At 37.4% G+C, this 25360-nt stretch overlaps 1 protein-coding gene across 7 annotated transcripts in view; it reads right to left on the bottom strand.

Moving 5' to 3' along the window:
- The window catches only part of Kiaa0825 (KIAA0825 ortholog), a 441346-nt gene that overhangs the window by 320111 nt on the left and 95875 nt on the right, over positions 1 to 25360 (bottom strand). For all 7 annotated transcript variants that reach the window (XM_006986534.4, XM_076551989.1, XM_076551990.1 and 4 more), the window contains 5 exons: positions 22826 to 22987; positions 13067 to 13161; positions 7549 to 7776; positions 5190 to 5455; positions 3663 to 3813 (listed from right to left, as the gene is read on the bottom strand). In XM_006986534.4, coding sequence (XP_006986596.1) covers positions 3663 to 3813; positions 5190 to 5455; positions 7549 to 7776; positions 13067 to 13161; positions 22826 to 22987 — 902 coding nt within the window. The remainder of the gene's footprint in view (positions 1 to 3662; positions 3814 to 5189; positions 5456 to 7548; positions 7777 to 13066; positions 13162 to 22825; positions 22988 to 25360) is intronic.

The raw sequence follows: 25360 nt of genomic DNA, 5'->3' as shown, positions 1-25360 counted from the left end.
GAAGAGTACATTATGCTTTTTCATTAATGGTGTTTTAACAATAGTTTATGTTAGCAACAGATAAACAGTAATCAAACTTTACACCATTTTGTAAAGGTGCGTATTATCATCATTTTACATACTTCCAAAGGGTCAAACTTCCATTTCCCCCATTCCTCCACAGACCCCTCCATGTGCTAACTTTTGTCTAACTTCAGAAGGAAATTCAGCAGTGACTGGGCCAAAGGGAGCAGGAGGTAAGGAGAGGGCAGCCTGCCTCAAGTGATTTTGCAAGCAAGTGTTAATCAGGCAACATGCTGGGGGCAGGGAGTATTTGGCATCATTTCTCCAAACCAGATCAAAAGATTATCTGAAATAGGAAGAAAAGAATGCATGCATGCTTCAAATTTTATTTGGTTATATAAATATATCAAAACATAAGCCATTAAAATTTCCTATTTTATCCCTAGACATTTCTCTTTTGCAATCTGCTGTGTCCACTAGCATAGTTTCAAATAAGTGTTATCTAAGAAGTATCTGCTCTTGTCAAGGGCGATGAGTCCCCTGTCCTCCAGCAGCCAGGCTGAGCTACATAGCAAGTTCCAGGCCACTCTGGAAATCCTGTCCCATAAAACAAGCAAAGACAGCCTGCTCTCCTCCTAACCCAAGTTACCACCTTCTCACACAGATATTTTCTTAACATGGCATTCTTTTGACAGTTACATTGATTATTAAAATACTATAGTCATTAAGATAATAGTGATTGATTTTCAAATGATAATACAAAAATGAGTGGTACTATTATTCTCTCTGCAGAAATCTTGGACTAAAAGTATCAGAGTTAAGTTTAAACAGAAAGGGATGTAGACTAGGTGTTTTTTTGACTTCCCAATTAGATACGCTAAATTACTTAATGGAAAAATGTATAAAATTAAAAACAAAGCAAAATTAATGTTCCATTTGCTTTGTGGTATGTTCTAAAAACTCTTGTCAAATTAAGAGAGGAGTCTCTAAGCTGGATTCACTGAGAGCTTCAGATGTAAATGAAAAGGACTCTTGAATGCAGCTGATGCTGGAACTGGTGGTGGGGGATGTGGCCTAATAACTGTGTGATCAACAAGACTTCCCATAATTTTCAAAATACAGAACACCAGTGTCTTTTATGGCTATCTTTTAGCACAGAGATTTTTTTTTCTGCTCAAAATGTTCTATGTGCATTTTAAAGACTATAAATTGTTCCGTGCATTTGGGGAGTTCGGACAAAATGGCCTTTGTTCTAGTAATTCTTTCTAAACGAATACAACTTCAGTGTGCGTGTCGGTGTGGGGGGTTCATTAAACTAAATACGACTCGAGTTTTGTGACCTGTTCCCCTGCTTGCTGTCATTTCAAAAGTATTCTGTAGTAAACATCTGTTATTTTTATAAACCCACTATAATGTAAACAGATGTGAGCTTTTGCTTAGATTATACATCAGGAAACAAGCAGCTGGCCTTTATTATGGAAGCCACTCAGTATTATCTCTGTACAGATAATTCTTTACTTTTGGACTATTGGAAAACACAATTTTCTAAAATTGAGCAGATGTCAACTATACAAAAAGCTTAATTTTAAACATGCAATCTCAATACCCATTGTACTATCTGACCAACGCTTCAATGCAGAAGGCCCCAGCTCTTCGCCTCAAGCAGCATGACATGTTTAGGACATAGGAATGTATGCCTGTAGTTCACTTGCCATCATAAAACGCGAGCACACACTGCTCCCTGGCTTGTAACGTCTTTGACTGTTTTTCTCTACTTCACTGTGCACATGGCCACAGGTCCCTCTGAGATCGCTCTTCAACCCTTCATTTCCCGTCAGCCAGGCATCATCTCTCTCCTCTTAAAAGAAGCTTTCTAAAATGTAGTCTCTTCTACAGATCACTGACATGACGTGGGAGGGAGAGGAGGAGAAAGGGATTCAATAAGTGAGACACAACTGTGTCAGGTACACCACTCATCAAAACAGTTCAAAATCCTGGCTATTTTCCAAACCATCTTATTTTCAGTAAATAGGAAAGTAGTATCGTTTTTTTCCTATGCATGAATAAGAACTGTTAACTCTGCAATTAAATTGTAACTACTGACCATGTAAGTATATGGAAGCTCAAGTACTGTGTAATCACAGAGTAACAGTTTCTTTATTTCTGTCTTTGAAGCTAAAGCCTTGCCATAAGATCTAAGAGACGTGTGCTACATGGTAATTGGTTTTGTTTTGGTAAATACTCAGTGGCTCCAGTAACAGGTTCTCAGTGCACACACTTCTTTAAACTGTACTGCTCTTCTGGTCCCTGACTGGCAAAAGAGGAAACACATATCCTGACTACATACTGAGATGATACCTGTTCCTCACTCTAAACACCTTAAAAGGTTGTTTATTAGTAGCTGGGCATATTGAAATAGTGTGAAACATGATGGTTCCACTTTCTGTCACTCTGTTTACCTTAAGGCAAGTTGAGCCTGTGATGCTGCCAGAAGAGGGATGACCAGTACTTTCATTCTTATCGCCCGCCACCAGCCATACCTGCCACTTTCTCCCTCTCTGCTCCCTGCTACCACTAATATTTGAAATACAGCGGGTTTGAAAATTATGTATCGATGCTTTTGCAAAGAGAAAAATCTATCTGGGGAGGGCTCTAAAGAGATGAAACAGCCTGAGGAAGCAGGAAAGTCGCTAAGAGATTCTTATTAGTGGGTTATTAGTGGCCAATGTTTTTACAACATCTATGCTATCTCAGGCACAAGAACAGTAGTGCCTAGGGATGGCAGGAGTGACTGCTGAATAAAAGTGCACTCTCTTTTCTAAATACTCCATAGTGGTTAGAAAGTCAAGGAAAATGAAAATCATAAGCTGTGATCCAGAAGAAAGGGTATGATGGAACAGCTAATGAAGATGAGTCTGATCATTGAAACTTTTAAACCTCAAAAATATATTTTTTTAAATATATATAAATACTTTCCCCTAGCATGGAAGTAATTTCAAATATTATATGATCTATATACACTCTGTGGGACTGATGGGGGAAAAAACTAATGAAGCCCGGTCATGAATAATTTTAACTGATTCTTAATTTGGTTATGCTGGGGAATTATTTGGGCTTTAATTTGGTAGGTATTTGGGATTTCAAAACATGAGCTAAATGAAAATAGTGAAGCATAAAGTGTTCTTAAAATGTGAGTCTTAAAATGTACTCTTAAGAATGAGAAGTAAAAAATAAGCATAAAAGTAAAGCTACTTAATAACAAGTATTTATTAAACAAGATGGAAATACACAATAAGAAAAGACATAAGGACACCTATAACTGGAAGCTTTGGAAAAAACACAAAGGATTGAGCTTAGTTCTTGTTATCTCTGAGTTGTCATTGAATCTCATTATATCCCAATTCACACAGTGCTGCAATCCTGCAACGCAAATCAAGTTATTTTTACTTTTAAGCAGAAGGAGAGTTCTGATGTCTAATTTATTTCAGGTTTCCAAAGACAGTGTTTTTCCTAAATACAAATTCAATATTTAAAAAATATTATCCTAACAGCCTTCATGTTTTAGTAATATGGAGCTCATGTTTCTAATTAGCCAGAAAGCAGGTAGGCAGTAAAACATATTTGTGTAAAAAGGACGAATAGTAAACTTAACTTCACACCTCATAAAAAGCTTTGTAGTCATCCCAGTGGTGGCTCTCAGCATCCTGTAAAATGCTTGTAGCACAAAGTCTGACGCAGTAGTCCGTAACCTGAAACTGTAGAGTGTTGATGAATTCCTGATATCGCTGGACAGGCACCAGGAATATGGGTCTGTTCAGAGGGAATGATCAAAGAGACAGAGATTTAAGGCCTGTGCGGTAGGAGGCAACAACCTCCAGCACTACAAATGGTTTTCATTATTAGATATCAATCATTCATTTCCTCCAAAGCTGAAGGCTGTATCCACATTCACTTTCCAAAAAGAAAAGTGGGTGGGGGGAGTGTGCCTTTGTTTTTCAAGTCCTTTGAAAACGTACATCTGCTGTTCTACAAATATGCACTTCAACTCGAGACAAACTGTATTGTCAATACATCATTCAAAACTAAAAGTATTCTTTGTAAGCCTGTTATTAGAGATCAGTGCATTATTTAGGCATTAGGTTATCATTATTACTGAAGAGCAACATGCACTTCTCAGAATCAACTTTTCTAAAGCTATCACACATCCCATAAACACTCCTTTTATTTTTTAAAAGTTGTAATTTTGTAGATGTCAATTATCTCATAAACTGCTTTAAAATAGTCTACTGAAATGAAGTGATTTCTGGCATATTTTGTTTATAAATTCAAGTATGAATCACAACATCTGACTACTTATGAGAATTAAAGAAATAACATAACTGTATCCTACATTGAGCCAAATTTATTTCGCTTTTATCTTCAGCTATTTATATCACACTTCCTTGATTCGTAGCTAGGAGACCATGCAGGCTGAATAAAGAGCAGAGAAGGGGTTCTTGGGCTGCACTGGACTGGCGAGTCCACATGCTCCTTCCAAGGAGCCGTGATAAGTTCTACAAAATTCAAACATAACCAGAAAGACCACTTGATAGCACCCATGGCAACTTTTACCTCCATACCGAAAACATATTGTATTTTTAGACTACTAATGCATGAGAATTAAGATTGGCAGATGCTTCCTCTTCAAATATTATGGATCGTTTATCACTAAATAGATGTCCTGCAATATGTTTACACTAGGCACAAAGATAGATTAAAATGCATTTATTCACTACGGCAGTTCTAACAGCCTGTTGGATTAGAAGCAGAATTGAGAAGTGAATATTTCACAAATGTTTATATGTGGGACAGAAACAAGTTTAACTTTCCTTTTCTATGTGGTCAGCTTAATGTGCCTCATGAAAGGGATGCAGTAAAGTCCTTATCATAACAACATGCAGAACATGGCTGCCTTCCTTTGTGCATGTCTTTAGCAGAGGTTGCCTTTGTTATCATCTACACATCTAGTTTAATGTAACCCATATTTGACCTTTTAAACATTTCCTAATCAAGAAAGATGAAAATAATCCATTATATTAATTATTATTTTCTCCTCAATGATTTACGTTAGCATTGTAATTCTCTGAAATCTGAAGAGCGCCTGTGTCCTTGAGCATGAACATCAACTTAATTTAAAAGACACTCACTTCCTAGTTGCCTCTCTCATCAGACTATCATACTGCGTAAAACGCTGGGAGACGTGGGCCGCCGTGGAGAGGAGAATGTACAGGTTCTTCAGGGGTGCTCTGGAAGGAACCTCCTTGCCCCTCTCCTGCAGTCTCTCCAGGACAGCTGTTGCTACTTTACAGCAGGCCTCCACAAGGTTCCCTCTAATTTCCTGAAGAGAATCATCTCTGCATGCCAGAGCCAGTGGAAGCATTGTGTCAAGCTTTTCCATGATGTCAGAACAAAACTAGGGAGAAATAAATGTGGCGCTGAGTTATTTGTATTCTGACAGCACCATGTAATTTATGTGCAGTGGAGCCAAATTCCTAAATAATGAACTTGGCATCAAGCATAAATATAATGACGCAGCTTTGTAACAATCAATTTCTCAGTTGTAGAAAGTTAAATGTTTCATGTCAAATAAGGAAATACCAAAATGATGTCTTTCTATATATAACCTTCAAACCTTATGCTCACCAGACAGACATGAAAAACTCAGAGCCAGCTTTACATGACAGTACCTTTATGTGTATTCAACAGAACTCAAAATATATGTATCCTTGATATTAATTTCACATTACTTTTGAACTTTCCCTAATTGACTTCTACTAAATTTCCATATATAAACATATTTGACTAGATAATACACAGAATATCAGTTTGGCTTAAATAATCTACAAGCAACAGAAACTACTCCATGAAGGACCAGCCTTAATAATATATTTCCCAGGGGCTCAGAAGAGAAACTACGAACAGTGAGATTTATTTTCAGGAAATGAATCTAAGTTCGTCTATTTTATTCCTCTGGGATAAAATCCTGTCTACACAGCTACAGTTCTGTACTCAAGCCTAGTTCCTTTCTGGCTTGATTTGTCTCTACCTTTATCTGCTGTCCCCTCTAAGTTCTATCTTAATTCTCTCATCTTAGTTCTGCCTCATCTAGGTCCTTCTCACCTCATTCTTATCCATCTAGTACTTTCCCATCTACCTCTTCCTCATCCTCCATCCTGACCTCCAGTTCTCTAGTCAAAAATCCTCTCTAGCCAAAATCCTCAATATCTTCTCTTTGTTCTCCTTATACCTCAGTTCCCCCCTCCCCCAGTCTCTGATGTGTTCAGTTATAAACCCAAACCATAGTGATCTTCTGGCAGGGCAAGGTCACCAGGCTTGAATTCTTGCAGGGTCATAAAAGCAGGTAAGAATTTTCCTCAGGCAGTGGCTGGCAGGCTTTCTTTAACAACCCAAATGAGTGATAATGATTGGTTAGTCAAGAAGGGAATTTATTGTGCTCAATCTACATTCCTAGAAGTGGTTAGGTAAGAAATTAGGAGTCTATTAGTAAGTCTGTAAGGAAGGAGGGTCTCACTCTAAACTGCGCAAGAAATAAAGCTATCTGGGAGGATAGGATGAACACCTAGGAGACAGATGTTGTTTCATTTGGCCTTGGATGCTTGATAGGTATTTTAGATAAATACACTGTTACAAATTCTTGGAAGCATGCATAGTATTACAAGAAAATCATTGTAGGAACCAGCTAATATATATACAAAAGCTAAAATATCACCAAGACTTCTTAAGCCATGGCTTGACCTTTGGAGAAATCCTTGACTTTTCCAAGTAGTAGTTTTTGTGATAGTAGCTAAATTCCATTATGTTTTCCTGTGGCTTGCAGCACTCTTATGGGTAAGGAGCCAGGATCTTTCAGAAGTGTGTCTGTTTCCACTATTTACTATGTATCTGGTCTCGTTAATGGTAGAGGGGCTGTAGGCATAGCCTGCTCTATACATGATCAGCCAAGAGAGCTCCCCCAGGAGAGCTCTGGAGCCTCGGAGTGGCAGAAGGAGAAAGAGTAAGGACTTATAAAAACACCCATCACTGGCTGCTGATCCACAGCGAGGTGAATGCAGAGTATCTGTAATGACTTACTTCATATTTCCTGGGCAGGTTCTGTTGACTTTCAACACAGATGGGATATTCATTTAGGTGAAAAGATTTTATACGTTCACAGAAAAATAAGATGGTATCCCCTTTAACCTGCTAAAGAATGACTTCTATGTCATTCCAGCTCTGTCAACACTGAGACGCTCTGTGGGCTACCTCAGAATAAAGGGGTGAATGTCAGCAAAAAGACACACGTCCTTTTTGGTAGTTCTGGGCTATAGACACCAGAGAAGAAAACTAGTATGTCTAGTTTTCTAGGGTACCAGGCCCGTTCCAGGGCACTCCATCAGTTGACCTAAGGGCTCCTTTTACAATCCTTACATCTGCAAAGAGTAAGGATAAGGAAAATCGATGCCACAGCTGCCAGCAGCATAGGAAGCGATCTCCTCTGGTACTTGCCTTGGCCACTTTCTTTGGTTGTTCCTCCTCAGGAAATATGTGACCTTCTCGCCAAACTTTTGGGACAGTTACAAGGTTTATAGCATAGCTCACAGCTGAGGATCTTTCTGTTTGCTCTTGTTGGAGGACTTTTGTGGAAAATCCTTCAATGGCTGCTGATATGGAGTGTGCCATGACAAAAGAGATTTCTTTAAATGCATTTCTCCAGCCAAATTCTGGTAAATTAGCCTGAAATATATATATATGCTTATAAAATCATATTCATATTAATTTTAACTTAGGAACAAATATTTTGACATAAAATTATTACTTTCATTCAACATATTGAATGCAGGCATCCTTTGATACAGTCTGAAAGCCATTCTGACAACCTGAAGAATATTACCTTGTAAATGAAGCAATACACACAAACAAGTACATTCTTTACACACCACAATATACTGACATTTCACTTTAATTCCTCCGTGGATTTAATCAAAAACCCTTTTCAAAATTTAATCTTTTAAGTATAGTTCAATAAAACCATCTTTAACGAGAGCTGAAAGCTACAGTTACAGCCTATACATAAAACAACCTTTAAATTCAATACATTTAATAAAGTCTAAATTAGATTTTTATAGTCTTTTTACAGTTTATTGTTAACAAGAATTGCAACATAAGTTAGCATTTAATATTCAATCTTTGATTTCTCCTTTAATCTCAGGATTCCAGACAAGCTAAAAAAGGAAAACAGCAATAAAATAAATTTCTCAGAGAAAACACACATTGAACCTTTCTGGTTTTAACTTGCTTAAAATTTTATTTTGCCTCTCCTTCCAAAAAAGGGGTAGGAACATTGTTTTGTTGCAAGAAATGGGGAAGTAAAGTGGCCTGCATTGCTTTGTATGCGGGAGGAGCATCACTGAGATCATAACCATTCTGTTTTTCTTTAGTGGCTTCACAGTATATTTTTATTATATAGTCTATACTCATATGCAGCTTCTTCAGATAGCTTTGCTTTCTTTTATTTATTTCACATTTTAACTTTTCTTATCCTATATATTGTGATCATATTCTTCCTCCCTCTATCTTCTCAGACCTTCCACCTCTTCCCACCCAACTTCATACGGTTTCTTTCTCTTACAACAAAATGAAAATTGAATGTTATAACCTTGAAGTCCCAATTTACTTTCATTACTGTGATAAAACACCATGACCACATGCAACTTAGGGAGGGGGGGTTATTTGGCTCACACATGCCAATCACAGCTGATCATTGAGGGGGATCTGAGCAAGAACCTGGAGACAAACATAAGCAGAGAGCATGAAGGAGTGTTGCTCACTGACTTGCTCTCTGGCTGGCTCAGCTTAGTTTTTAATACAGCCTATGACCAAAGGTGGCGCTGCCCACAATGGCATGCCTTCTCCCACATCAATCATCGATCAAGAAAATGCCTCACAGACTCACATAGAGGCTAATCTGATGGAAGCAATTCTTCAGCTAAGTTCCCTCTTCTATGACAAAAACTAATTGACACACTTGGTTTATTTATTTATTTTTTTATTTTAGTCTTGGTCTCATACGGAAATATATCTGTAAATGTAGATGTCCCTCAAGTTTCCTGATGTTCTTTAAAGTACTAAAACCATGAGAAGTAAGTAGACTAAATCTATGCTTAGAAATAGAGCTGTTTTAGCAGTTCCTGTTTGTATTAACATGTCACCTACTCCAAATACAGAAGACTATAGGCTTAGGGCTAGAGAAATGACTCGGCAATTGGAGTGCTTGCTGCTCTTGCAGAGGATGGAGTTCAGTTCCCAGCACCCATATCTGGTGGCCCACAACCTCCTTTAATTAGTCCCAGAGACCCAGTGCCTTGCTTCCTGGCCTTCGCCAGCACCTGCACACAGGTGCACATAACACTCTCCTAACCATATATACACTTTATTAGTAAATCTAATAAAATATTTTAAAAAGTAGGTCCTGAGTCGATAAATCACTGATTGATCTTTTGCTTTTCTTGATATCAGAGTTTTTAGTTAGAAGACTGAGTTGAACTGGGCGGTTTCTATGTCCCTGTCAGTCAAAGACTTCTGCAATCAGGACCTGTGAGAAGGCTCAGTGAGGTAAGACATGTGCAAATGAACTTGCTATGCAAACTCGGTGGCCTCACTTTGAGCCCTAATCCCCCGGTAGAAGGAAAAAACAGATTCCTGAACGTCGTCCTCTCATCTTCACTGGTGTGTCCTGGCACATGTGCATTTTCACTTGCACTCGCACGCACACGCACACGCGCACACACACACACACAAATCATAATAAACCTATGAATTACCAAGATTAAAATCATTAGCCTAATGTTTTGTATGTTTATCCAATCCAACATCATTTTAACACATTTTATACAGATATAGAAAACAATAGATGGTTTATATACAACTCATGAGTCTACAACTCTGTAGTCAAAATAACCACCCCTGTTTTACTATAGTTAAATGCAACTGAACTTTCCTGTCTAAAATTTATTTGATCCTTTAGCAACATAGAGCTGAAACAAGTCTGTCAATTGTATTTGGGTACAATTAACCAATAACTAAATCTCTTTACTTATAAGTGAAGGTCAGAGGACAACTTTCAGGAATACGTTTTCCCTTCCACCTGGGATGTGGGCATCAAATATAGGTCATTAGAGGTAGAAAAATTACAGCCTGTGGCATAACAGTAACTCTTTGGAACATGTTAATGATAAAAATGTTAAAGGAAACTACCTCCATAAAAATGAAAAGCAATAAACAAAAGCCCTGGTTTGTTTGCTTGCTTATATCTCTATTGGAGCACAAATATTCATTAAAATCTTCCAATCATGCAAAGAACATATTTGGTAGAAATTGTGACTGATTGCTGTGGCTGGAGTCACTGTTCCTATGCCTGTCTATGCTTTTTTCTCTGCCTGCATAGGGATGATCTTTTCCTGTGGTAATTGATATGTGACTGTAATATGCTGGCCATATGAATTCCCCTCCAAGTATGAGAAACAAAGACATAAATCACTACTCATACAAAGAAAACTGCAAACCTCTACACACTGACACCATCTTCTAAAAGTCTATGTTTTCATGAAAGATTGCTTATTCTCTTCCCATCTGATATTTGGCATCACACACATTCCAGTTAAAATAAAGAACATTTGTTAGTTAATCCAAGAAAACAAGAAAGAACGAAGTGGCTTTCTTTTCAGTACACAACAGTTCAGAATTACTGAACTTTATTTTTTATTACATAATGCTAGATTCACGCTGAGCTTGATTTTCTTCTTGTTGTTATTGTTGTTGTTGAAGTACTATATATACTTTAGAGTATTCCTGACCATATCCCTTGCTTTCTAGACTGGGAACTGTTATAAATTATACAGACTTTGGTCTTTTAAAATATTTATGCAGCATATTACTCAGGATTAATTGAGAAAGCAGAAACTATGTAAGGAATTCAAAAGGAAGAGTTTAATGTAGAGAACTAATTTCTGTTATGGCTTGAATGCGCAATGTCTCTCTACAGCAGTGGTTCTCAACCTGTGTGTCACAACCCCTTTGGGGGTTCAATATCAGATATTTTGCATATCAGATTTACATTATGATTCATAACATTAGAAGAGTTTTAGGCAAGAAGTAACAATGAAATAATTTTATGGTTGGGGGTCACCACAACACAAGGAACTGTGTTAAAGGGCCACAACATCAGAGAGTTGAGAACCACTGTTTTAACAAACTCAGGCTTGCACACTCACTCCCACGAGGTGGTCTTTTCTGGGCAGGCTGTTGAAATGTTAGAAGGTAGGGCATAGCAAGAGGATGTAGCTCACTAAGGAATGTCCTTGGATTGTATTGATTTGGGGTGCTTCCTGTCCCACTATCTGCTTCCTGTTTGTCATAACGATGTGAACAGGCTCCTGCTGATGTGGACTGAGCTGCTTCTGCTATCATACTTCTCCCACACCCATTCTGGAATGAAATCTGAACCCATAAACAAATACATTCTTCTTTCCTTAAGTTCCTTGTGTTGGGTATTTTGTTGAGTGAAGCACAGGTAACTAACAGTGACCCAGGTGACGGGAGAAAGGCAAAGCCAAGCCAACTGTGAAGCACAACACAGCAGCAAATCATAATCACACCCAAGACAGAAAAAGCAAAGCAAAGTCGCTGTGCTTTGAGAGACCGAGGCTGTCAACAGAGGCTAAATCAAGGCACAGCTGCCCAGTGGGACTCCAATCACACGCAGAATGTTTTGTGGCCAGGAGTCACAGCATTGCCATGGGATCGCAGAGCTGGGGGATTTTAATTTTTTTCTCTGCAACTTCTGCACTCCAATATTTCATCAATACCTTTAATTATACAGACATTCCCACAATGCAGAAAGCATGAGAGCCTGGTAGACACGATTCGCTACAATACAGAAGAGAGTAGAAGCATAGCAATGAATCCTGAACAAGTAGACAAAGAGATTCATTCAACCCTTCATGCCTTTCCTTTGAAAATCAGCATTTTATCACTTTTCAATTGTTATCTATAGTTCACATTCTCAAAATACAGATCCTGAGCCAAGATGGGAACAAAAATTTCATACCATTCTCATGAACCTGATTGTGCAAGAGAACAATGACCCAACTTTATTTTTGTTAAAAACATTTTTAACTTGTTAGCTTATATTACTTGTATAAATTAATGGGTCTTGTTATGACATCTTCACGTACTTATCCAAAGTATTTTGATCAGATTCATTGTTATTCTCGTTTCCTATTTTCTTTTACCCCTCACCTCTAGCTAGTCCCCCGTTACTCCTGTCAGACCCCCTTCTTCTTAAAGTCTTGTCTAATCTAGAATCCATGCTTTGAGCGAAACATCCATTTGTCTTTCTGAGACTTGCTTGTTCACTTAATGTGATAATCTCTAGTTCCATACACAAACAGAGTAAACTGAGTAAACAAACACAGACCAGGTCAAACTGTCATGCCCCTTCAGCCTATCGTCTTTATTTTCATTTCAACAGCCTTGTGTCCACAATGCATCATGTCACTTTGTTCTTTATGAATGAATAAATCTGCTATGTGTATTCTACATTTTTCATCCATTCATTTTACTGTCTGATTGCTGTCTGATGCTATAACTTGGCGATTGCCAGTGGAGGCATAACGAAATGAGTAAGTAGCTGTCCCTACCGTGTGGTGACTTAGACTCCTCCTTGTATACAGCAGGAGTGGCACAGGAAGGTCTCATGGTAGGTGTAGCTGTGCACTCCACACTGATCTCCATTGTGGCTGGCCTAATTTACATTCCCACCAACAGTGTATAAGGATTAGTTCCCAACACCCTTGTCAGCATCTGCTGTTTAGTTACTTGATGGTAAGACTTCTGGATTTTTGCCTACAGCTTCTGAGGAAATTTCAGTAAAGATTATTTGGGAGCAAAGGGAAAACTCAGATATTTTGATTCACAATAGACTCATGGAAATGTAAACTTGTTATATGTGAATAAAAAGCCTCACCTCTTTGACTGGTAATAATGGCTCTGGAGGAATGTTGGTTTCATTTGATGAATGTTTCTCTACCATGGCTTCCCTATCAGATTTTTCCAATATTCCTAAGCAAAGAGAAGGAAACAAATACAAAAGCATTAATTTAAAAAGAACAAACTGGGGTTGGAGGGATGGTTAAGTCACTAAGAGAACTTATTGCTCTTCTAGAGGATCCAGGACTGTTCCAGTACTTCAGGAAGTTCAACGTTAACTGTAACTCCAGTTCCAGGGAATCGGATGCCTGTTTCTGTCCTTTGCAGGCAATGAATGCACGTGATGCATACACATGTACTCTGGCACACACACACACACACACACACACACACACACACACACACATTAACAAATAAATCTTTTTTCAAAAGAACCAACTATTCTAGATGTGATTAACATACTAATTACATAGAAGAGCAATACACAGTAGATACATACACATAAACATACACATATGTGGATACATAGGGAATATACTCGGTAAGATACAGGCTCGGGGCAGTATTACAATTATACAGGCATATACAAGATAGAGACTCCTTGTAAGTACACAACTTGATGAAATCTGTATGATTGCAATTATATTCATATTTGGCATACATGCATGTGTAATCTGCAGAATGAAGATCCTTTCTCTACACTCACGTTGACAATACAGGACGACATAAGAGTAGAAAATAAACATTAACTTCTTTGTTAATTTCAAAAGTTAACTTCTGTCTGGCCTGGTGGAACAGGCTGGAAACACTTCATGAGTCTGAAGTCACAGAAGTAACAGTTTAGAGTACTACAATTAAAACTGGCGGGGTTACATGAAATACTAACATTTTCTCACAAAAAGGGCTGGGGAAACAACTCAATTGATAAAGAGCTTGCTGCACAAGAATGGGGACCTCACTTTGATCCCAAGCACCCACGTACAACCAGGGGCTCTTGACTATGATCTCAGCACTGAGGACCCCAGGGGGGTTCTGGCCAACTGGTGTAGTCCAACTGTAAGGTGCCAGATTTGATAATCTGGTGGTTCTGCAAAATGGCTGAGCAAGTGAAGGTGCCTGCCTGGTGACCTAAGTTTGATTCCCATGACCTAAATCATAGACATAAAGAACTCCTGAAAGTCGTCTCTGATTTCCATATGCGTGCTGTGGCATGAACACATCCACACATACCGGCACACACAGAGATACACAAACACAAATGCAAAATTTTAAAAAGTTGGAGAGAAATTGAGAAAGACTCCCAATGCTGACTTGTAACCTCTACTTGCACGTAAAAACATGCACATGTATCTGCACACATGAGCATACACACAAACACATAACACACACACACACCACCACCACCACCACCACCACCACCACCACCACCACCACCACCACCATCATCATCATCAAAGAACAAAATGCCTAGAAAGACAACAGTAGATCAGGATGCTTTTAGTAATTATTAACAATGGTTAATTTGAAAAACAAAAACCTGGGACAGACATGGAGAGACATAATCACTAACTCTTAAAATGGAATTATTTTTGCAATGTTAAGTTTTATAATGAAGGAGCTCTTTTCGTGGTGGGAGAGAAGACCTTCAAAATGTAGAAAATAAATACAAGAAGAAAACTTAACACTTTTCCATCAAGATTTTATTAAATGAATAATTTAGCCTTTACCTTTTTGTGGCTTGGAATTAGTATGGGATGGTAAATTACGTACTATAATCCCATTTTTCTTTTCTTTTACTAGCCTTCAAGGAATTTTAAGAACTAGATTCTCTGTATTCTCTAACCACATTGGTGATTTTCTCAGTAGTGACTAACCAATAAATTCATTTAGCAGATGGGTGTTGTTTTCCTTTTGAATGTGGTTCTATGAATTTAAGTGTGAATATGTTCTAAGGAATAGAATGTCCAGAAAGAAATAACACTTGTGTTTTCTGAATGCCTGCTTAGGTAGTAACACCTCTGCTTCTGTTTGGGTAAGTGTCCCTCAAATGATCTGCAGGGTAAAGCCTTGGTCTCTACCTTCTGGAGCTATTAAGAAGTGGTGAATCAGCCAACAGATGGGTTGTAGTGGAAGAAAGTTAGGGTCACAGAGGTCTGCCCTTGAAGGACATATTGGATCTCTGCAAGAGCAGCAAGTACTCTTAACCACTGAGACGTGTCTCCAGCCTCTAGTTCTCCTATGTTTAACATCTTATGGTGATGTTGTATATTTGTGCAACTGATAAACTGATACTAAAACATTATTATGTATGTTTAGAGTTCCCCCTAGGATTTACCGATGTGTTAAATAATTCTATGGACACTGTCAAGTCCATGAGTTCATGTCTCTACCACAATGTGTCATATGGAACAGCTCCACTGCTCTAAAACCACCTGTACAACCTGTGCAGCGTTCCTTTCACCTTCCCTGGCAAGGTGGATAATTTCAGTGTTCCTGTGGTTTTGTCTTTTGCTAATACCACATAGTTGGAATCATACAGTATATAATCTTTGTATATTACCTTCTTCCACTTAACAATATGCATTCTTGGTTCCTCCATATCATTTCATGGCTTGAGAATCTTATTTTTATTGATGAATAATATTCCATTATATTGATATACCACAGATTGTTTATTGACTCACCTACTGAGGAACATCTTAGTTGCTTCCAAATTCTAGTAATTATGAATAAAGCTGCTATAAACATTCATAGGCAGGTTTTTGCATGGACATAAGTTTTCAGCTCATTTGGATAAACACCTGGAAGTGCAATTACTCGATCATATGGTAAGACTATGTTTAGCTTTGTAACACAGTGCCAAATGACTAGCAAAGATGCTCTATCATTTTACATTCCTAGCAGCAATGAGCAGAGTTACTTTTGTGCTACATACTTGCCAGAAAGTAGTATTTTTAGCATTCTTTGGATTTTTGCCATTCTAATAGGTATACAATAATACCTCATTTTAGTTTGCATTCCCATGGTGACGTACTATTTTTTGCATCTTTTTTTTTTCATATGCTTAGTCACCATCTGTCATCTTTGGTGAGATGTCTGCTCAGATATTTTATGTATTTTAAAACCAGGTTGCTTGTTGTCTTGTTGAATTTTAAAGGTTCTTTGTATATTTGGATATGAATCCATTATCACACATGTTTTTTGCAACTCTTATTTTTAGTTTGTGTCTTTTCATCTTCTTTGTGAACATGACTATTTATTTAACAATTCTACATAAGAAACTTACCTTTCAGATAGAGTAGAGTAAATATAAGACACAGCCCAAGAAAGTTTGCCAGAGTCCAAGAAAATTTGCCATACCATCATGCTAACAAATGAAGTAGAGCATGGTAAATGGTCATCAATGAATACCTAATTAAATTATGTATAACAATGGAAAACTCTTCATCATGTATAGCAAATATTATTATGATTAGCATATAGACTTCATCAAGTTGTATATTCATAGGAGCTCTATATCTTGTATATGCCTGCATCATTTTAATATTGGCAACAATCAACATCTTACTGCATATATTCCCTGTGTAGTTATATATTTCTATGTTTATGTATGTACATCTACTCTGTGTGCAGCTTTTCTACACCATTATCTTAACCTGCTTGAACCTGAACATGTTAATCACATCTAGAATGGTTGTCACTTTTTTTTCTCAAGATTTATTCTTTTGATGTGCACGTGTGTTTTATAGCATATGTATTTACACCATATACATGCACAGCCTGCCAAAGTCAGAAGAGGTCATTGGATTCTCTGGAACTAGAGTTATAAGCAGTTGTGAGCTGCTCAAGGTGGGTACTGGGAACTGAACCTAGGTCTTCTGGAAGAGCAGCAAGTGCTCTTAATGACTGAGTAATTTCTCTAGTCCCAGTTGGTTCTTTTAGAATTAATGACTTTGAATTTGCTTCCTTCTCTTTGATCGGGAAGTGTTTCTGCATTTTCCTAATTACTAATGAACAGACCCCTTGTATAGAATGACAACCATTTATTGTTTTAATATAGGAGCATGTGTGGAGGTCGTTGTTTCCAGAAAGTAGACAAGTAGAAAAAAGATGCAATTTCATCCTGACTATATGTCCCTTTGTTTTGTTCAAAGGCTTTATGGTATGCATATAGTACTATTCAAAACCAATTTATCTGAATACTCTATAGAAGCTCATAAAGCTAGCTAGTTTTAAGAGGTATTTACCTTTAAAGCATAGTCTTTTCAGATCTATCTCTGGAAGTAACTATCTGACATTGTAGAGCTAGAGTTTAAGTCTTAGGGAAGAAGTTGACTACCTTCTATTTAACATTTCACTCCCAAATACATTCATTATATTTATTCAATAAACAAAGTGCCCAGATGGTAGAAACCACCTGCTAACCTTCAAGATGAGTAAGACAAAGACAATATTTCTAAGCCTTTTCTTGCTGGCTCATGAATCCAGAATGAGTAACTTACAAGTACTTATATTAATTTTTTAAATATAATACTCCCAAATTAAAAGACTTTTAAGAAGCTTAATTTTAAGTGTAAAAGTAAAACTGGTCATTTTTAGGCAGGATTAGTAACACTGGCTACACACTAATATCTCATGGATACAACATTGCTGCATTTTTATATTTATTTGTAATTCAATTGGTCAATTTCAAAACTTGACAAAATAAAATTCTATGAGTTCTTTGAACAATTGGGGAATTACTGTACATACTTAAAATATATTAAAAACTCTGTACATACTTTATTGTCTACTTTTGGCACAGCATTTGAAAACAGTTATTTGCATGAAATCTACAGTGGCCTCTCTAAGCACAGCCTGGCTTCAGAACCTCAGAAGAGCACAGAGGGTCACACGAGTGCCAGCCGCTCACCAGCTTCCCCTACAGAGTTCTCTGTGGTTAGTTTACACTTCTGGCTCCTTTGCACGCTGCCGCTTTGCTCTCTTTCACAGGGACTGGAGGTTGGCAGTACTTCCCTGTGACATCCACTTTCACACCCAAATTGGTCTTCATAGGTTCCCATTGTGTGCACTTCAAAGCAACTTGCCTTGTTGGCAGCTCTGAGTGGGAAGTGCAAGTCTTTCTTTTCTTCACTGCTCTTTTCTGGCTCACAAGCAACCTCCCACCAAAAGCTGAATCTGTAGAAGAGACTACATCCAAGAGATAATACCATAACAAAGTGTGAAGAGAAGCCCAGGTGGCCACCTTGCAAATTTCCAATGTGGAAGCCTTCGACCTCTCTGCCCAAGAAACAGCTAAAGTCCTAGAGTAATGAGCTTTAGAAGCCCTAGGAGCCTCTTTACCTTAACTACATACGCCTCCCTAATACAATCCCTTAACCATCTAGCTAAGGAACTCTTAGAAGCCATTTGACCCCTCTTAAGACCCCCTAAGAGTACAAACAATCTTTTAGAAGATCTGAAATCTTTGATTCTTCTGAGACAAACCCTAAGTGTTCTTCTTACATCCAATTGAAGCAGCCATTGCGCTTTGTCCTTGCTGGTGCTAAAGGGAAGCGCGGGCCAAGAAGCCTCCTGGTTTAGATAAATCTCAGATGCCACCTTTGGAAAAACTGAGGAACTGCCCGAGAACTACTTTATTCTGAAGAAGCATCAGAAATGGCCCCCCAAAATCAAACCTAAAGCAAGCCCGTAAAAATACAACCACACAAAAGAAATGCAGTATGGCATCAATTCAGTCAATCACTTTCTAAATGGTGAAGTCAGAAAACCATCAAATCTGACCAAACAAAAACAAACAGGGAGAACTACTAAATTTTCTTTCTCAAAGATTTCTCTTGTCTCTACAAATTCTCTTGTTCACATTCTGATTACTAAGAGAACTGCCAATTTGGATGAGTCTATAATATAATAGTAAACATTAAAGTAGAAAGTCAAATGTTTGGTTAATTATCTTTATATTTGCTGTATTGATGTTAAGCACGTGGATATTTTTAAAACATCTGGACAATGGGGAAAACCTTTACTTTCTTTGGATTGTTTAGATCATATAATCACATAAGGTCACTGTTTTCAAGCTAACAAAATACGCGCCAATGAAAACAAAGACCCAGGAAGCCACCTGGTCTGCTCTCTTTCCCTTCATTCTCTCCCAAAAAGAGTTTCTAGAAAAACACGCACAGCTAGGTTCCTTTGCTTTCTATAATCATTCAGCTCAGGGTATCTTTTCCTCCTAATTTGAGAAGCCAAAGCTTTTGATAAGAACTGATTAACACTGACACATTCAAAGAAACAGATGATTATTTCCCCCAACAATTTCCTTCAAGATCATTCTTTACAGTCATTTATATAGAGTTGTGTAGGATCAATGCAATCTTGGTTTTCTTACACAAAACAAAACCAAGACCAAAACCCAAACCCATGAATTTCAACACCAAAGAATGCATATATCGCAAAGACCTGTGGGATGGCTCCAGGGTGGGGGTGCTTGCTACCAAGTCTGACAAACCTGAGTTCAATCCCTGGAATCGACATGGTGGAAAGAATCAGTTCTTACAATTTGATTTCCTATTTCCACATGCCCCCCCCCCCCACGGCCACGCACACATTTTATTTTTTGTTTATTGTTTAACAACATTTCTAGATCATCAGTATGAAGTGAAATTAGAGTAAGTTAGAGAAATTTTAATATGATTTTAATCAGCAAATCTGCATTAACAGTATTCTGACAGCAGACATTATTTTTAGTGTTAGGGAATTATTAAAAATATTGTTGCAGTACAATAAATATTTTGAAAAATTAAAGAATACACCTGTCAAAAAGAGACATTCTACTACTGAGGTATTTCTTATACCTGTCGCTCAAAAATTACTTGTAAATATTGAATTTGATAACCCACAAATATGGATTAGCAGCTGTGGTGGTATTCTAATTGTACTGAAATGTGATTTTGATTGTATGTTAATAAATAAAGTTGCCCGGGGGTCAGAGCTATTAGAGCCATAGATAGAGTGTGGCGGTGGTGGTGGCACACGCCTTTAATCCCATAGATTTCTGTGTGTTCAGGGATTCAGCCAGCATTGGAGACATATGCCTTTAAGACCTGGGGGGCTGTATATACAGACAGTGACGAGGCAGTCACGTGTTTGGGTTTACAACCAATGAGAAGGCAGAATGACTATGAAATGACTTACACACAGGGAAATAGCTCTCTTTCAGGAAGCTAGGACCACCGCAGGAGGAAGGGTGAGATTTTAGCTCTGAGCTCTGATCTCTTGGATTTCTCTTTTACATTGGTTCTGTGTTTCTTATTTAATAAGACGGTTGGTTACATCTACAAGCAGTAACTGTATATTGTGAGGTGATTACAGATTTTTTTTTTTTGCAACAATCATAATGCCTGCTCTTGAGTGTACAGAGTACAGAAGCCTCACCAAGGCTAAATCCTAATCTAATGCAGTAGAATAAGCTTTTCATTTTTTTTTCTAAAATCAACAGCTAAAATCTTCTCTTCAATTCTTGTCTATTTCAGTTTCATATCCTTACCATATTCCTCGAACAATGTTAGTTATGTTTCACTTAAGAACAAAGCTCTCTCTCATAATTGATACATATTGTCAAGGGCTGTACTATGTAGATGTATCCAACCATCTTATTAAATAAGAAACAAAGAACCAATGTAAAAGAGAAAGCCAAGAGATCAGAGCTCAGAGCTAAAATCTCATCCTTCCTCCTGCGGTGGTTCCAGTTTCCCGAAAGAGAGCTATTTTCCTGTGTGTAAGTCATTTCATAGTCATTCTGCCTTCTCATTGGTTGTAAACCCAAACACGTGACTGCCTCGTCACTGTCTGTATGTACAGCTCCCCAGGTCTTAAAGGCATATGTCTCCAATGCTGGTTGTATCCCTGAACACACAGAGATCTATGGGATTAAAGGCGTGTGCCACCACCACCGCCACACTCTGTCTATGGCTCTAATGGCTCTGACCGCTGGGCAACTTTATTTATTAACATACAATCAAAATCACATTTCAGTACAATTAGAATACCACCACAGTACTGGGATGAAAATAAGATGGTGGGGAGAGACCTTGATGTTCTGGAATTCACTCTATGTCTTTACTTCTGAAAAGAACTGAATATAGGAAAGTGAGGAAGCATTATCTTGGCTGGTCATGATGGATGGGTGCCAGTAGCTAATATCAATTCTTTGGGGCCTTAGCATATCACCAATAATTTGAAAGTCTTAGTGCTCAAAAATTTCTGAGCTAAATCAACTCCATTTAGATAACCAATTAATGCTCTTATTACCTCCTAATTAATTCTCCATTTCCTATTTGTCTTTTGCATAAAGCATTTTCTGTCTTCCATGATTGCTAGCATCAGAAATCTGTACTCCTCCCTTATATTTTTAATGAGCTGAAATTTGGTAAAGTGATGGTTATAGGTTTGGTGTATTGGAGTATGTCCCACAAGAGTTCTTACGTTAGAGTTTAGCTTCCCAGATGGTAGTGAAAGGAGAATGCACTGGGTGGGCACTGGCAACACCATCCTTGGGAGGGTCCTCACCCGAGTCAGCATACATTTTGGACTTTCTCCAAAAGCAGGAGGTAAATAAACCCTATTCCTTTCTAAATTAACCAGGCTCAGAAAGTTCGCTACAGTAATAGAAAATGAACAAATGCAATGATCTGTATTACGTACTTTATAACAGTGCTACCTAAAGCGAACCTGAAAGACAGAAAGCCGTTTAACTATGCTAAACATAAAACAAACTTCAACCCCCAGTTACTGTCTTTTCTAATATGTAAGTCAAAGTAAATAAAGAAATGCAAAACTATATAGGGAGAGGCTAAAGATTTATTTTTCTTAGATACGGGGTTTGTATGTCAAAAATGTGGATAGTTAATCCCTGCTTCCCTCAGTTTGTTTGGAGGATGAGCCACTTCTTTAGCATGCCACATGGTAGTATGTGAAAGAGAACGTCATACATCATTGCGGATAAAATGAAAACCCTGAAAAATACACACAAGACAGCTAAGAGTGGATCTTGGCCATTGCCTTTGACTTCTGCTCTTATGGTCCGAAACATTTCAACCTGCATGGTAAAATGTTCTATAACTTAGAATAACAGTATAAAATTACAATGAGTATTTATAATAACTCACATTTGTTGACTGGTGATTATATCTTTTAAATATCTTATGTAGGACCTAGTGTGCTAGGTCATTTAATTTTCACAACTCCATTTTAGATAGTGGAATATGAAGTATCTGGCCCTGCAAGGAGAGAACTAGTGTATTCCTCCAGGACTGCTGGAAGGGTGAGAGAGCTCGGCTGCTGAGCTAGGAACACTGCTGGAGGAGGTCACAGGGGAGGTCACGGGGGAGGTCACGGGGCTGCTTGCAGCCAGAGCACAGGTGCTCCACCACCGGTCTGTTTGTCTTTCAACAGGCCAGCCTGTGGTTCTTTCAGCAGGCCAGCCTGTGGTTCTTTCAGCAGGCCAGCCTGTGGTTCTTTCAACAGGCTAGCCTGTGGATCTTCGGGAAAAAAAAAAAAAAGATACAATTTTAGCTAAGGGCAATAATCCAAAACAAATTCAGGATTATTTTCCCCCATTAGAATTAAAGACTCCCAAGGTGTAACAATAAAAAAAAACCCACACTGTGTGTCATGCTGAATATTAATCTACATAACTTCACCATGTACTTCATTCAAATAATGGTACAGATTAAAAGTGGCAGGGAACAATCAGAGAAAAAAATGTCTATGCATGGTTAACTAAAGAGTACAGTACCTGGAGAATTCCTGGGCATCTTAAGCAATAAAAACATTTCTTCAAACAGATCCTGAATGTTGTTTTCCAGCTTCAAAAAGGATTCTGTTAGCTGCGCTAAGAATTTGAGTTCATCTAAGGATAGAGAAGAGTGTCTTCGCTTCTGTGGGCAGGCAGGGCTCACTGTGAAGAAAAGATAGACACTTTCACATTTTATTGATTTCTTTGGAAAATTTCAGAACAATTTATTTGATCTTATATACCATAAAATTGACAAGAGTTTCATAATTTAGAGAAGCTTGTTCATTACAAAACACATATAAAAATCTCATAGGAGAATCATTTCTTCCAAAAAGCTAGAGATAAATATCATCTTTGATGCAATTATGACAAATAATTAGCTTGACTTAGAGTTATAAACAGGAATGTGATTTGTTATAAAATTGACATCTTATAAAACTGTAACTTTTAAAGTCTAGCATAATTTGACTCTGATTATGAGGAACCATCAGACAAACTCAAATTAAGGGACAGTCTACAAAATAGATTGTCAGTACCTTTCAAAAATATTTGTGCCAGAAAACCAAGCCTCAGAAATATTAGAGTGTAGAAAAGTCCAAAAGACATAGGAACCGAGGTCATTATTTGATCAACATTTTACTTTACTATAAGGAACATCATACTAACAATATCTACAATCCAATGCTCTTCTCACATGCTTCTTAATTTCTTGGCTTAAATATTGAACTGTAGTTATAAAAAAAGATACTTTTGGTTTGAGATAATATATTCTGCAGAATATAAGAATAAATGTCTACCATGTAGTCTTAATTAAAATAGTTTTAAGGAAAGAATTAGAAAGAGGGAAGGGAGAGAAACAGAAAGATAAGTGAGGAGCCATAAAATGCAGAGTTGTAGTAAAATAACAATACTTGTGCATCTGAGGACCCTGGATAGCAAGAAAACCAGGACATTTCCCTGGTATTCAGACAGCTTTCTTTATAAATCTGAGATTTAAAATATAAAAGAAAAACACGTAAAGATCAGATGTAACTCCTCAAACTATTCTGTATGTTATTTTTATATCATTAAAAGAAACAAATCAATGTGGCAAATGGGTAAGAACTATATAAAAACTACATAATCTATGAAGTTATGTTTAAAATTAATTTTTCTATGAATGACTGTGGTATATATTTTATATATACAAATAACAACTTAAAGTTTGATTTTTTTTCATAATTATACTACTAGTCAAATCACACTTCCATTTAATTACAATAGAAAACAGGATACATTTAGGAGTAGAAAGAATAGTTTCCTTACTAGGCATCTTTAATTTCAATTTGTTGCTTTTCTATTAGAAATGTATCACCAGATGGTATTTCTAACTATATGTTCAAGGATTTAAAGAATCTTTCTTCTATTAATTCCATTTATAGAAACATATTTAAAAGGATTAATTGTAATTAGAAAATTCATAATCTCACTGTAATAAGCATCTGGTGATGTTAGCAGAAAAACATAAGGGGTGATAATCAGAAACTGAAGAGAGCTGATCGTGGAACACAGATTGCTCTCATCACATGGGTTTAGAAGGATGGTTTCGGGAACATGGTCTTTTACAGATAATCCATTTCACTTCAGTTAAAAAGCTAAGACACTGACATCAAACTTAAACCTACAAAACATAGACTTTCAGCGAGGACCAGCCAAAACTATCATTGTATCTTTGCAGGTAATCTGAGAAATCTATCTACAAATTACAACTGTGGAACTGAGTCCTATTCCTAAAATGCAAAAATATCTGTAACTTCCTACAAAAATTCTATATTCATCCCCACATTAAACATCATCCTACATTTGAAAAAGTCTCTAAATCGCTTATCTTCTACCTGTGATTGTTTTAGAAAGATGCACAAATACATAAAGTGTACAAGCAGCATACACAACAAAACATTTCTTAAAAAAAATTATGTTCCAAAAAAGGAAAAGAAAAGATGAATATAGCATGTCCATTATAGTTGTTGACCAGTTCCCTATCAGGCTGTTTGATGTGTGTATGTGTGTATATTTATGCATTTATGTCTACATGGAAACTAGAGATCAACCTTGGACATCCTAGGGGAGCTGTTTTCCTTGTTTGGTAATAGAAACAGTCCTCTCACAGAGGCCTGGGCTCCTAGTTTAAACTTGGCTGTTCAGCTATCTTAGACATCACCAGAACTTTCTTTTAAGCTTTACTTATGCAAATAAGGGGCTAGTGACCTTTTAAAGTCCCAAGTTCTTTTTGGAACTCACATATTTTAAAAACAACTTCCATATTCTTTAAGAATCATTTCTAATGTTTCATTAGGCAAAGCTACTCAATAGTGTGATTTGGAATTAAACATAGTTAGAAGCCTTTATCTGGTTCAAGTCCAAGTTTAAGATATTACAAACGTTTGTAGACTAAGCAAAGAAGCACCTGAAGAAACATCTTTGAGAGCTGAAACACTAGAACCTGAGTGCCACTTGTCTAAAATCTGTAGGGCTTGTGGCTTCTCCATGAAGAGG

Source organism: Peromyscus maniculatus, chromosome 15 (assembly GCF_049852395.1).
Source record: "Peromyscus maniculatus bairdii isolate BWxNUB_F1_BW_parent chromosome 15, HU_Pman_BW_mat_3.1, whole genome shotgun sequence".
Lineage (NCBI taxonomy): Eukaryota > Metazoa > Chordata > Mammalia > Rodentia > Cricetidae > Peromyscus > Peromyscus maniculatus.
This window is presented reverse-complemented; position numbering and strand designations above follow the sequence as displayed.